Genomic DNA, 14,256 nt, shown 5'->3' on the forward strand with positions numbered 1-14,256 from the left:
CAGATGCTTCAATAAAAATTAAACGGTTTAAGCAAATTATCGGCGAGGAAAGAAACCATTTCTTCTGGGGTTTAATAGATTTTTTTATTACTATAAAAACATCTACAAAAAATTCTTTGTATTACAATGATTGGTGCATTAAACTGCTACACATGACAATATCACAGGGAGACAGCTTATTGTGCGTTAAAGGCAAAATTAGCCAAACTATGAGAGGGCTCCTGGGGTAGAGTACAGCTGGTAGATGGTGCGGCTCAGGGCAGGTCCGATGTTCCTGAGGGGAAAGCGATTGGATAAACACCTGCTTCCAAAACATTACACATACATGTGACGTCGCCAATAATCCCCAATGTCTTTATGCAGGAGAGCCTACCGTGTGTAGCTTAGATACAATACACTGGTACAGGCAAACTTATGCATATGGACCGACCTTTTTAATTTTCCGTATCTTACAGAGGAGAGGAGCTTCTCTCGGTCTGCATCACTGGAACACTGTTCATAGGCTTGTAGCAGACTGGAAAATACAGAGGATATGAAGTAAATGATTTATTCATATCGAGACAGACTCCTATTTTTAAAAAGCGATACTGAAATCAGCCTTTCATATAGGACATTTACAGTAGTTACAATGAATACCATTTTAAAATCTTAAAAAGCTTTCATATTTAAAACAAAATATGTAAAACAAAGGCACCATTTATTTGTGAGTTTATGAGCGACAGACATCTTGCTAAAAGTGTTTCTCCAGCTGAGAGCAGCTTCTACCAGATGGATTAATGCACATTGGTACACAATCTCTGGAGAGTCACAGTGCTGATGGTAACCAGCATGAAAAAGCACTAAGAGCATACGTTTTTTGTGCATAGTCTCCAATATACCTGTAAATTATATTTTAATTGTAGTTTTATTAACGGCTGAACTTAAAGCACCTGCTTTCTAAAGCTGACAGTTGCAATGACTACATAATTTAATTTCCTACCTTGTCAGAAAAAAAAAAAGAGTACAACATTGGTACGGTTTTGTAACCAAAGGTACAAACAACAGTAATGTACCCCCAATGGTACAAATATGTTCCTCAAGACGTAGATTTACCTACTGCTAAGGTATAATTGGCAAACCCTTGAGGGTACAGCCCTGTTGACAGGTAATTGTACCCTCAAATTGGATTTGTTAGCAAGAACCATGTTAAAAATTAATGCAGGAATTCATTTTAAAAGCAACTCAGAGGAGCAGTTTTGGGTAGTCCGTCCACAGGCTATTTTAAATACATACTAGATGCAGATGACCACTGTATGTCTATGGAAAAGCATGTGTGTTGCAGGAGACTGCATGTAAACAACAGGCATGTAAACGACAGCAGGTGAAAGTTACACGTTAAGAGGCTCAATGTGTTACCTACTGTCAAACGTATTTACAGTGCATGGTTATATATCCAGAGACCGCGCAGATAACATGACATCTGTAAGCCGTTCCTACTCACAGGCTGATGTCCACCAGACACATATGAAATTAAGTTTGTTAATTATAAGACCTAAGGGTCCTGGACCTTGGACACGCTTCCTGAAGGGGTCAAACACCAGTTAAGGTTTATGGGACTATACATTTATGTGCTAAAGATATATTCAATATACTTTTATTTTGCCAAAATATATTGTCTGGAGTGAATGACACCTTACATTTAACATTGAAAATTAGATGAGAATTCACCAGGCTTCAGACCTGATCATATTCACCACTAATTCTCCCATGCATTAATATGATTATCATCTGGTCACTTTCCCCCAACACACAGGTAGATCAGGAGTGACAAGAGCAACCTGACATCTATGTCAATGTTGTCTCTTGTTTAAGTTACAGAAGGGTCAAATATAATGCTTTTTGCAACAGAATTCATTTTCAGCAAAATACACCTTCGGTTGTTTTCTGTGTACAACCTGTAGAGGTTTACACAGCAATTTATCCCAGGGAAGGACACCTGTCAAGCCTGGAATTTAGAGTTTAGAGCTATAGCATCCTATCATCAGACTGCTAAACAGATTAGCTTTATTTAATAAATACACTGTATGCTTAGGTGAAAAAGCTGCTGCCAAAAATGTTTTTGGAGGCCCAGTAGAGGCACAATATTTGCCAGGTAACTTACACATTTATAGCAAATTTTATTAGCAAAAACAAAGTGTACCGTACACACACACACGTTTGTATCCATATATACGTGAGGACTCGCCATTCATTTCTATGGAGAAAATCCCTAATCCCAACAATCCTTAACCCCTACCCAGCCCTAACCTTAACCATAAGTAAGCAAATTACAAAACTTTAGGCATATTTACTTTTTTTGATTGCAGTCACAGATTTTTATATAATTTGAGGTTTATATTGTGGGGACATAAAAAAAGCTAAAAAGTAACAGAATTTACCACATTGTGGTAAATACAAACCCACACACACAGATATGAGTGATGTGGCACAATTAGGCTTTTCTGCACCACCAAGTGGTGACGCTGAACTTCTCCACTTCCCCATATAAAACCCCATGTCAATGTATGCAGTATAAATAATACAAAACGCATAAAATGGTGATGACTCCTAATCAGCACGGCACACCAGAAAACAAATGAACCACAGGAAAATGGCAAGAGAAATTTTATTCAACCAGGACTGAAGTTAATCTGACAAATAACTTCATATACGTCAGACATGTGGGTAACCGAAACTGAAACTAAAGCAATGCTAAGACGATATGAACGATACAGTACTGTGCAAAGGTCTTCGGCAGGCAAAGACAACGTTTAAGGCTGTATACCTGGGTAGTAAACTTATATTTGCTCAGAAAAAAAACACCTTGTTGGATGGTTAGAAGACCTTCACTGTGGTTCCCAAACTTCTACTTGTGGGCACTTCAGCCACTCCATTTACTTGTTAAAATTTCACTTACAGCTCTTAATTAACTTAACTAGTTAAACAATACAATGAGGTATTGATCTGCTAAACGTGGTGTGCTTGTGGTCCGTGGGTATATTGAACGGTTGCTGAAAATACTGAGGTGACTTTCAGAGTGGCTTTTCAACAGCTAAGCAGACACATTTTGACAGAGGGCCAGCTCTGGAAAAAATAAAATAAAATAGTGACCACAGCAAAATTTTCAATTTCACTCATTTCTCAATTTATAGCCATGCACCTGTGTAAAATAAACATTTTCTGCAAACTCCAGTCTGGCTCTTCCCTGCTTCTCATTCATGAAGAGCTTCTTCCTTGCTTCTAGGAGCCTGATACAAACTGTCCTAGCAGTGCACTTCACACCACTTAATGTTTCCTATTATTTTTGAAGGTCACTTGAGGTCATCCTCTGATTTATGAGGCACTGCCGCATAAGTTGACAGTCATCTGTGCCATTAGAAAGTTGCTTCTGCTCTCTACCTGGCTGGTCTTTGGTCACTCCCAGTGTCTCCTGCTTCCCTTGTTCTTGTGTACTGCTGTCTTACAAACTGAGCCTGGAAGCAGCCTCTGCCTCACAGTGTAACCTTCTGCCAGCAGAACCAGGATTAAGCCAGGATTTAAAAATACAGATTTTTTAAAAATATAGTCTCATTTTTTCTAGAGCTGTACAATCAGTTTACCAACATGAAGATCATTTAGACATAATTTTCTTTTACTGCCTAAGACTTTTGCACAGTGCTGTATGGGAGAAATGAGGAATGGATTGAATGAAAAAAGGCAATCAAATCAGCATGCAGTCAGCCTTTGGTTTATCTAGTGAGCTTCACCTTTGGCCCTAGAGCAGGGTTTCTCAACCCGGTCCTCGGGGACCACCAGACGGTCCATGTTTTTGCTCTCTCCCAATTCCCTGCCAAATGGGAGAGAGCAAAAACGTGGACCGTCTGGTGGTCCCCAAGGACTGGGTTGAAAAACCTTGCCCTAGAGGACAGCGGGTGATGGACATTTTGCTCACCTGCTCACAGTGCCGTAGTGCTCCAGAATGGCTGTAGCTTTGTCACCAGACACACTGCTGATCTGCATTAGCTGCCTGGCAAACACCTCCCTCACGGTCTGGCACTGAGACACACACACAGGGAGGGTCAACGACCACGACTGGCCGAATCGCCTGTGAGATTTACACCTCTTAACTGCTGCCCTTCTCAGTCAGAAATACACAGAAATGACCCTTAACCAGACAGAAGCAGCATCTCAGGATGTATGGGAAAGGGAGACATGCCACAATGGACAGAACATTAGCAGCGCTACAGACAGCAAGCTCACATAGGCTAAGGAACCAAAGTCAAACCTTATTTTTAACAGCTCCTTCATTGAACTCGGCAAAGGAAAGCAGAGAGCATGCTGGGTCCTCCTGGCCTCTCTCCTTCCCCAAACACACCCTCTCACTTGCCCCTTTTTCCTCTTCCTCCTTCTCCTTCGGCCGGCAGACTAGAGTCTTGTTCTGTGTCAGAAATAAAGACACACAGCAGAATATGACCGACCCCTCACTGAAGGACACTGCCCAGGCACTGAGCAGGCCGAGTGAGGCAGTATCTCAGTACAGGTGCTCCTCGACTTATGATGGGTTTACATTCAGATGAACCCATCACAAGTGGAAAATACGGTAAGTTGAATATAAGTAAATAACTACTGTCACTGAATTAAAACAAATTACTGTAACTAACCAAGTACCAGTAATTGTAGTGATCACAGACAGATAGGGTGGCTGGGTGGATGCTGTCATTGCCCAGCATATCGCTATAGTCTAAGAGCAGATCAAACTCAGAAAGTTGACTACTGAGTGTACAATGTTGTTATGCCACAGTAAAGTTGAAATATTGTAAGCTGAGCCATTGTAAAGCAAGGAGCATTTGTATTCCACTCCACTGGGGGTGTGAGACAGAACCATCTGTGAGTCTGGCCATACGTAATAAGCCTCAGTGGAAAAATATTCTATTGAGTGTTTAAGGTTCGAGTGGAGCCTGCTTTCATGTGTGTGCAGAGCAGCTTGTGAAACTCACTTGGTACAGCTTCTGCAGGTACCTCGTCATAATGGTGAGGTAAGCTGCCGACTCCCTCACGTCCTGCACCCTCTTCACAAAGAAGCCGTCCACCACCTGCGAGACAGACATTCTGATACTCTGGCATCTTTTAAGAACCCAGTACATCTGCCACGTGTCACTGAGGATCCCAGCAGGGTTAGCACAATTTCACAAGCAAAAAGACTTTTACGGTTTGTAGACAGTGGTGGTGGGGATGGGGACACAAGAGGCTAATTTGTCAGTTAAGGGAGAAATGAAAATGACTCCCAGGATCCCTTCAAAGAAGGTAATTGAGTACTAGGCTTGGCTGGTATTACAGCAGCAAAAATACTGCAGCATTTCAAAATCTTGGCGACAAAATCAGCTCAGCAAATTATATCGTGGGGACCCCACTACATAGAAAATTACCGGACTAGCACTGCTTCTGAAAATAACATAAAAATACCAAATACTGCATTATAATGTCTTGACCGTATTACATTTACTTATATTTGGCAGATGTTTTTGTCCAAAGTGACGTACAAGTGAGGCAAACGGCACATTACAAACAAATATGCTGTTGAGGAGGCGACTAGGCATAAGTGCAGCTAGAGTGAGCTTCCAACGTACGGCCAGTTACAAGTGCAAGCGGTTCTGGAGCTGGAGCTACACAACAACTTCTACCAAAGCAAGAACATAAGATTACTCAATGACCAGAAGTGTAACATTAAGAACATTCAGAGAACATACAGAAGCATCAGGCTAGTAGAGTAATTCCCGGAACAGATGGGTCCTGAGGCATTCAGTATCACAGTGTGAAAAATAGAATAGTGCCCAAGCATAAAAGTGGCCTTATGTTTCAAACGACATCTGGACAAAACGACAATGGAACAGATCTGCAAGAACAATTTGCTGAATACTTTACACATCACTTTCTTCGTTCTGTCACGCCACAACACTAGAAGGCGCAAAATGTTTTCCATGCAGCAGACCCACATAGAGAACAGAAATAAACATATTGTAGTGCCGGTGAGATGGCCCCGCATAGCAGAGCCCATTTGTGTATCCCAACATGCTCATGAACCATGTAAACAGCCCTGTGTATGTCTTGTTATAAATATCTGTCTGTGTTTTAGTGTAAATAGCTGCTGTGCTCCCGGATGTTGTGTGGACCCTCACCCGTGTTGTATGTGTAATCTTGACGTTTCTCTAGCTGCTGTGTAATTACCCACCGTGTGTGTGCGCCTTACCACCTACTGTGTAAACGCCCTGCGTTTCCCTGCCATGTTATCGGAGTGTCGTTGTTCTTGTGTGTGGTCCTTTTAAGGGCTGCATAAAAGAACAGCAGGAGGAGTGGAGACTGCAAGACGAGCTGGAGGAGTAGCACAACCTGTGTCAGTGGCATCTGGAGCCATTGCATGAGGCCTTCCTATCCAGAATGCAGGGGGAGCAGCAGGTTCTCTCACAGCTATGCAAGGGGAAGGGTCGACACCAGGAGGGACCTGCCATGCCAGTGCCCACCAGCAGCTCGGTGCCCACCAGCCTCCCAGTCTCCTCAGCATCACTAGCCCTCGCGAGTAGACTGCTCCCCCCATCATCGAAGACGCACCGACGACTGCCACCAGACCTTTGGGGACTGGGGACTGGGTGTAGCGGTCAATGGGATGGCTGACCTTTGGGGGGGGAGATGGCTCTATGTAGCCCAGCCCATTTGCTTATCCTAGCATGCTCACAAGCCATGTAAACAGCCCTGTGTATGACTTGTTATAAATAGCTGTCTGTATTTTAGTGTAAACACCTGTTGTGATCCTGGTTGTCTCATGTACCCTGACCTGTGTTGTATGTATAATCCTGACATGTCTCTAGCTTCTGTGTAGTTACTCACCGTGTGTGTGCCTTACCACCTACTGTGTAACCTTCCCTCGTTTCCCTGGCATGTTGTCGGAGTGTCGTTAATGCTCGTGTGCGGTCCTTTAAAGGGCTACATAAAAGGGCAGCTTTGTGCAAAACCATCTCGCCTCATCTCCTGTGTAACGTAAGCGGCACACCTGTGTGTTTACGATGGCCTGCTGCAGCGTGCTCTCCGGTAAGCTCAGGTGGGCGGCCGCAGATCCGCACTCCTCCACCAGGTACACAGGGCGCCGCAGGCCGCACCTCTTAAGCCGGAACTGGAAGCAAAAGGCAGTGAAAGCTGCAGTACACTGCTATTCCTATCCATACTGCACCAGCCGCCGAACCGCGTTACCTTCTGCTCCCTAAAACGCCCGTCGATGATGCTGCCGCACAGGTCGTCGATCCGCTTCCGCTCTATCACGTAATCGAGGACCAGCTCTCTGGCCGGGGGTGGCCGCAGGTGACCTGGAGGAGGGGCAGGAGGACGATCTCACAGGCAGCTACAAGCTTATTCAATCCAATCCATAAAGGAGGAACTGGGGTTAGATAGGACAGTCACAGGGGTTACTGGTCCCTCAAGCTGGCCCTGGACAGAATTACAAAGGGCTGGTCACCTGTCCAGTATTAATTTAAAAAGGCATGACTGAGGTGTTTATTGAATGAAGGGCAGCACTGAAATCAAGTCAATAATAGCAATACTTGGGGTTTGTGTTTAAGTTTTTCCTAGTAATACCTGTTTTGAGAAATTACTTTTACCACAATTGAACCATATATACCGTACACTAGGAGGCATAATAGATATCTTAAAATGACATCAATGTACAAAAGAAATGACTAAGAACTTTATATGGGTCAAGTGATTATCATCAGTGATGTCCCAACCCGATATCACAGCAACCGAGGGAAATGCCCCTGGTAGGGGGGGGGGGGGCGACTGCCTTCACCTGGTACAGGGGTTACTTTCTCTTTGGCCACCCACAGGAAGTCCCCCACGTTCAGCTTCCTGATGTCAAAGGTGACACCGTTCCTCTGAAGTTCCCGGACCAGCTCCTGTTTACGTGCAGCACTGCCTCTGCAACAGGAAGCAGCTCGGCTACAGGCTACACAGTTTCACCAGTTACCTGCTACAGGCTACACAGTTTCACCAGTGACCTGCTACAGGCTACACAGTTTCACCAGTGACTTGCTACAGGCTACACAGTTTCACCAGTGACCTGCTACAGGCTACACAGTTTCACCAGTGACCTGCTACAGGCTACACAGTTTCACCAGTGACCTGCTACAGGCTACACAGTTTCACCAGTGACCTGCTACAGGCTACACAGTTTCACCAGTGACCTGCTACAGGCTACACAGTTTCACCAGTGACCTGCTACAGGCTACACAGTTTCACCAGTGACTTGCTACAGGCTACACAGTTTCACCAGTGACTTGCTACAGGCTACACAGTTTCACCAGTGACTTGCTACAGGCTACACAGTTTCACCAGTGACCTGCCAAACACACACAGTCCAGGACAGATCTGAGTATATCCGGCCAGGGGCACTGCTAGAGATTTTGTGCCCCACGAAAGGATAGGGTGCTTTCACATCGAAGTTCCAGAACCTAGTCCAGGTTTACAAGTTCCTGGGCTGTCTCGACTAGGAACTTTTGTGACTCCTGGCCACTTTCGTGTGTCACTTTCATACCACACAACAGGAACTGGGACCTTATGCCAAACAAGCATGGGAGACACAAAAGCTCATAGGTTAAACTTCACACATAATTTCATATGAAACTACATTATCCTCCATTGTTTTCATGTGGCAAACAAGCCATTTTGTTAGTTGCTGGGGGGACTGATCACAATCAAAATATTTTACTTGTATGACCTACAACATGTTTATGATTCTGATTAAATCAGGCCAAATGATCTTTTCCACTGAATAAAAAACTGCGTAACATTATCTTGCTTGTAAGTGCTGGAAAGTTTCACCGCCAACACTGATGATATTAGACAATAACATATTGGTTAGCAAGCAAAAATTGTATTAATTGATGCATTAAATTTAATAGGGGTACAAAAATAATTCCATCTGCTCAGTTTTTGCTCTGCTAATTATATCTGTTTTCCCTGCACTTCCACATAAATGTTAGCAGCAGTGCTTGTGGCCAACCAATCAGCAAGCCATCGCTGTAAGGGCCTCCCTAGTAGTTTGTGTTCGAATGGAAAGTACCTAGTCTGGAGTAGTGACTAAAAAAGGGTTCTGGAACTGCCTCCAAGGAACTACAGTCGGGCAGAGGTCCTGCAGTGTGAACATGACAAAAGTCCCAGGTTCCAGAAAAAAGTTCTGGTGGTGTGAAAGTGCCTACACTTGGCCCCCAACCCAGATCAATCCATTAATTATTTTTTAGCCCCCCCCCCATGATACCCCTCTAACACCCACAGAGCTCTGAGATGCTGGCCTATTCTCACTGGAGGAGGGATTCATTTCCACATCCCAGCTAACTAGTGTACAAGCAGCTCTAAGGGGTCACCTGCAGAGATACAGCACGTCAGCAGCCTGACCCAGCTCTCCCGCACGGTACTCTATGGCCCAGGGAGTGACAAATGGCCATGAGGTGACCGTGTGTGTTGAGGCAGCACACAAACTGTGTCCTTAATGCTTCCTGGCACATATAGGGCACATAGCTATCTACTGTAATCAGCAGAATAAGCTAGACTGAATTGGAGCAAAAACGTAGGTATTGGGGGAGGCCATGGTTTATATGGGAAAAATAATAAACCAAAACACAGAGAAGGAGTTAATACACTCAGAGCATCTGAGTAAGGCCATCTGCTCACCCTGTCGTCTCAATGAAGTCCACACATAGTATGATGTCATAGCCGCCTGGCAGAAGGATGCCGTCAGCTACCCTCATGACAGGGCCTGCAGCCTGGGGTTTTCCTGAGATACTCATCGCAGCCTCCACACTTTGCTTCTGGGCCACAGTTACAATGGGTTCCGGTCTGTGTGCGGTACTACTCGAAAACGGACAGAGATTTTGACTTTACCACAAAATATACAGAAAGGGAATTTAATCAGGTCAGAATGACCTGACCACCAATTTTCTTTATATACCAGTCCTCCTCCTGCTCATCCTCTGTCAAATCTATAGTAGCTGGGGGGCCCAGGGACACGTCTTCCTGATCTCCAGATGTCTGCTGCTGCTCCCCCTCCTTGTCGCCGGACCCCAGTCGCTGTGCCAAAGCCATGCCTAACTCTGTCAGTGAGTACCTGTGTGTAGAGGCCGCAGATTACAGCCATGTGGTTTTTTTTTTTTTTTTTTTTACCCGCCAGCAGTGACATACTTCAGGCGTATCACACCTTTCCTTTCTGCTAACTGGCCACTGCATTAGCATACTGTTCAGCTATCAAGAAAACAATCTTTGCAGCTGCAGAGTTGCTGACGCCCCTAAAAAGCAGCAAAACTCATAATACAGTCGTGCATATCTCATGTTTTTGTGCTCATTGATTTAAGTATTGGTTACGATAGATTAATGCTGTGAAATTAATCTTAGTCCTACACTGCTAATAAAAGAAAAGCCTCGCTTTAACATAAATACCAAAGTATTACAATTGGGTATGGTCGAGATTATTTATGGTCAACTTATGGTCGAATACCTGTGCCACTTTTTTCTCATATTTATTGAATCGTTTTATATTTCTCGGAGCAACAATAAAAATGCAATGGCAAGGTTCTTCAACTGAAAACCTAACATTTTTTAATTGTTTCACTTGGGTTGACGTATAAAAAATTATATTGCTTTATAGAGTTGTTAAAAAGTAGAGATATGAACATAAAATCACCAATAAAAGACTACAAAATATATTTATCTGATATCTTACGAAATACATGCCGCATTTGAAAACTTCTCAGCTTTACGATTCCATGACAGAGCAGCCTCTCTATTAGGAACATTACGGCTTTTTATTTAAGGGTGTCGGATTCGCTGCTGCTATTAACACCAACAGCACACTAGTATAAACAAACGGGCTGCATACGCCAAAGTACGTCTGCTAGGCGGTTAAAGGAGGCTGACGTTCATCGGCATGAGAAACGGTCGTTCAGGCATTAAGGGTGCTGGAGAACCAAGAAGAAAAGACCTATCCTGTCAATGATAAACATCTACATCAGCTGCATCCCAGGGGCCTGTTTCACAAGGCAGGATTACTTGCTTAGCCAGATAACTTGCCAGATTTAAGGTAGTCTGGGCTAAATGTAAGTTGATGAAAATAAGGTCTATTTAAACCAGACTACCTTAAATCTGGCAAGTTATCTGGCTAAGCAAGTAATCCTGCTTTGTGAAACAGACCCCAGATCCGTAATTAGTCTGTTTACAGCTCATTCCTTTAAGAAGCTCGCAAAGGCCCACCTGGCTGGATTGTGAGTCTTCAGCAGAAGGTCCCTCTGTAAGAGTGTGCTCACCGATGACCAGGCCGTGTACTTACTGCCCAAACTGGGCTGCAAAGGAGAGGTGTGAAGGTAACAACCGTCGTTAGCTAAATATACTGTGACAGACGCCATGGGTAAGTTTGGTAACTGGATCTATATCTGTATGTATAGTACATCAAGAAATGCTTTTTATATCACTAACAGTTCATACACCAGTTAGTATTAGGCATTGTACCGAGTTACCAGTCTGTCTGGCTTTCAGACTCACCACAGTGAAGGACGTGTCACACAGCGGCTGAGCTTCTCTCTGCAGGTCCAGCTTGGACAGATAGCCTTTGCTTCCAGGAATCTGCAGCCAGGGGTGCAGCCACAAGAAATGTGAAGCCTCTTAAGGCACAATCACGAGTCAGTGGTCATCATAGGGATGAAACCTCTGAGGACAGCTGACAGCTAAGCGACCCAGTGCGGTGTCAGTACCTGACAGTGCCTGTAGAGGGCGAGGAGGACAGCGTAGCCACCGGAGCGTTTCTGTGGTACATACTCTCTCCTCTTCCTGCCTCCTTTCTCAATCCCTCCATCACCCGGGAGTCGCTTTGGGGCCCTGCTCCCCTGGGCACATTTAACAGAGCGAACGTGATGAAGATGAATGCAGAACATCATTAATTTCATACTGCTTCTGCCTGGTGGAATAATATCATTTCGAAATGTTACCTATTGTATGCTTAAAAGGTAGTATAAGAAAATCATCCCCTAGTTATGGTCAATCCACCTGGCAACAAACACAGTTGCCTAGAGCGCCATCTGCTGGGAGGGCACCTACTTCGCAAGCAGAGGTATCGCACCGTCCAAGAGAGAATAAAACTGGGTGCCGAAGCTCACCTAGGATGCCATATCGGCTTTGACTGGCACCATCTGACCCTTTAATGCACAACTGAGGAACTTGCAGTTACAGCCGTGACCAATCTGGCGTGTGATATTACAAGGCTTTTCGATCACACCAACAAATGTTGCGGTACCAACCAACAGTACGTATCACAGCCTCATTGTGAGAAAAGGAACAGTTCCACTATATACTATTTCCAACCTTCTTCCCTGTGGACTTTCTGGGGGTTTCAGAGGGAAGTGCGGTAGAAGCCATGTGTTGACTATGCCTGCGCCGTAGAGCACCACTTCTGGGCTGGGAGTGGATAGGGGCATCGGTACCTGCAGAGTGACAGCAGTAATGAGCGGAAAAATACTGCAGATAAATACCGGTTACACATTTAGTCACTTGCGGGTCGGGATTTGTTTTGCGTGGGGATTAACGGCAGGCCTTCACAACCCAGGGTTAGGGTTTCAGTTCTCCAACGGCCTGCCGGCCAGGCTTGCTTTGCATCACAGAGCTTGACCACTCCCTGCGCCTGGATTTCCCCCTCCCATCAAGAGAGCTTTGTGGCCCCAGCCCACAAGCTGGCCTGCCTCAGCACACCTTCACTGCCTCTACATTCCCCTCTCTCTCACCGTGCTCCTTGTAGTGCTTCTGTAGCCGATCATCCAGGAGTTTGCAAATCCCGTCGCCGAAGTTCTGCAGGATCTTGGCCTCTCTGCCGTTTTTTAGAGGAAGAGGGTACTTCTTCAAAGAGCTGATGGCCTTGGTGTCAAAATCACATTTACATTTGAAAAATAACGGCACATTAGTCATTGTCCAGTTGGCTCTCGTTACTATTTATCAGCGCCTCCATATCTGACATGTCACAGCTGATGGTGCACTAATGATGTGAAAGCAATATTCTGTCATATTAAATGCTATGCACCACATTTACCGTCTCTCTAAAAACTTGTTTTGTTCCACCCCCAAGATCTGTGGATGAGTGGGGAATTTTATTCGTTTCATTGTTTTAAAAACACGTTAAAATCACGGTCACTAACGTGCAGTTCTTTATACGTAACCGCCTTGTAGAGAGGGATGTGGTAATTACTGACATCTTTCTCAATAATGCAAGAGCATCTCCGCCAGATTTACACCTAGCAGTTACCGGCTGAAACACTAACCACTAAATACCACCTGCTTTTGTCATCCTGGGCCGCAGCTCGTACAAACACGGTATCTCCGCACGGCTGACCCACCTTCTGGTAGACGTGTTGTGTTTTCAGCCCCCTTTCTCTGGCTTGGTCCCTCAGCTCGGTCAGCCAGCACAGGAAAAGGGGGTTTGGACACGGGGACAGTTTGCGCTTCCGACCCAGGCGGACCGGCTCGGACGATGGCATCACGCTACATACTAGAAGATTCAAAGAAATACTACAATGACTATAATCGATGGTAATATATCTATGCGTACTCCAGAATCACCAATATATACATCAAGGTGGGCAACATTAAAAACAAATAGCTAGTTCCTGATACCATACATAACTAACTGGAACGCATGCAAACGTTATAAACTGCTTACAGTCAGTGGAGGAGAAGGCAAATAAACAATACAGATATCTAACTGAACATAGCTGCACTACGCTCCCCTTCCGCCGTACCGCCTCGCTATTCAAAAGGGGAAACTCTCTGGACGTCGCAGTAGATTATATCGCAGCGCCACCTACAGCCTCGGGTGTGCAAATGTGAAGGAAGTCCGCAGCTCTTATGCAAACGGGGTCGGGGGGAGCAGTAGATGGCGCTTCATGCTCCATCCACAGAAGGCAGATCGTCTCTAGTTTTTGCTTCTGTTTCACAATGAAGTACATTACAGCTGTATGCTTTTAACATGTTTTATTACTTATGAATATGGAATCATACATGTTATATACACATCTGGCCTGTGTTGAACTAAAATCATTTAAAGTGGATTTTCATCAGCAGCTGGCCGGAACGGTTTCATAAAGAGCTTTGACGTAGTGTTACTACTTGAGTTTCGTGGTGACACCTGGGAATCCTCCGCTGGAATGTCAGGAGAGCTCCGCTGCTGGATTCCATTGACAAGAC

The 14,256-nt window shown here is 44.7% G+C and overlaps 1 protein-coding gene across 3 annotated transcripts; it reads right to left on the reverse strand.

The window, feature by feature from the left end:
• Positions 1 to 64: 64 nt before the first annotated feature.
• Positions 65 to 13,865, reverse strand: mus81 (MUS81 structure-specific endonuclease subunit). Of its 3 annotated transcripts, none has more exons than XM_072717440.1 (17): positions 13,733 to 13,865; positions 13,410 to 13,561; positions 12,804 to 12,933; positions 12,388 to 12,506; positions 11,781 to 11,912; positions 11,572 to 11,652; positions 11,284 to 11,372; positions 9,989 to 10,144; positions 9,712 to 9,888; positions 7,832 to 7,959; positions 7,240 to 7,352; positions 7,043 to 7,162; positions 4,995 to 5,090; positions 4,283 to 4,435; positions 3,950 to 4,053; positions 431 to 514; positions 65 to 274 (listed from the first exon to the last, which is right to left on the reverse strand). In XM_072717440.1, the coding sequence occupies exons 2-17, from the start codon at positions 13,548 to 13,550 to the stop codon at positions 208 to 210; spliced, it is 1,890 nt and encodes a 629-aa protein (XP_072573541.1). In that variant the 5' UTR covers positions 13,551 to 13,561; positions 13,733 to 13,865; the 3' UTR covers positions 65 to 207. The 3 variants fall into 3 exon arrangements, with proteins under 3 accessions (XP_072573541.1, XP_072573542.1, XP_072573543.1); XM_072717441.1 differs by having other exon boundaries at positions 13,410 to 13,581; positions 13,733 to 13,839; XM_072717442.1 differs by lacking the exon at positions 13,733 to 13,865 and having other exon boundaries at positions 12,804 to 12,886; positions 13,410 to 13,541.
• Positions 13,866 to 14,256: the final 391 nt, after the last annotated feature.

Source organism: Paramormyrops kingsleyae, chromosome 10, assembly GCF_048594095.1.
Source record: "Paramormyrops kingsleyae isolate MSU_618 chromosome 10, PKINGS_0.4, whole genome shotgun sequence".
Lineage (NCBI taxonomy): Eukaryota > Metazoa > Chordata > Actinopteri > Osteoglossiformes > Mormyridae > Paramormyrops > Paramormyrops kingsleyae.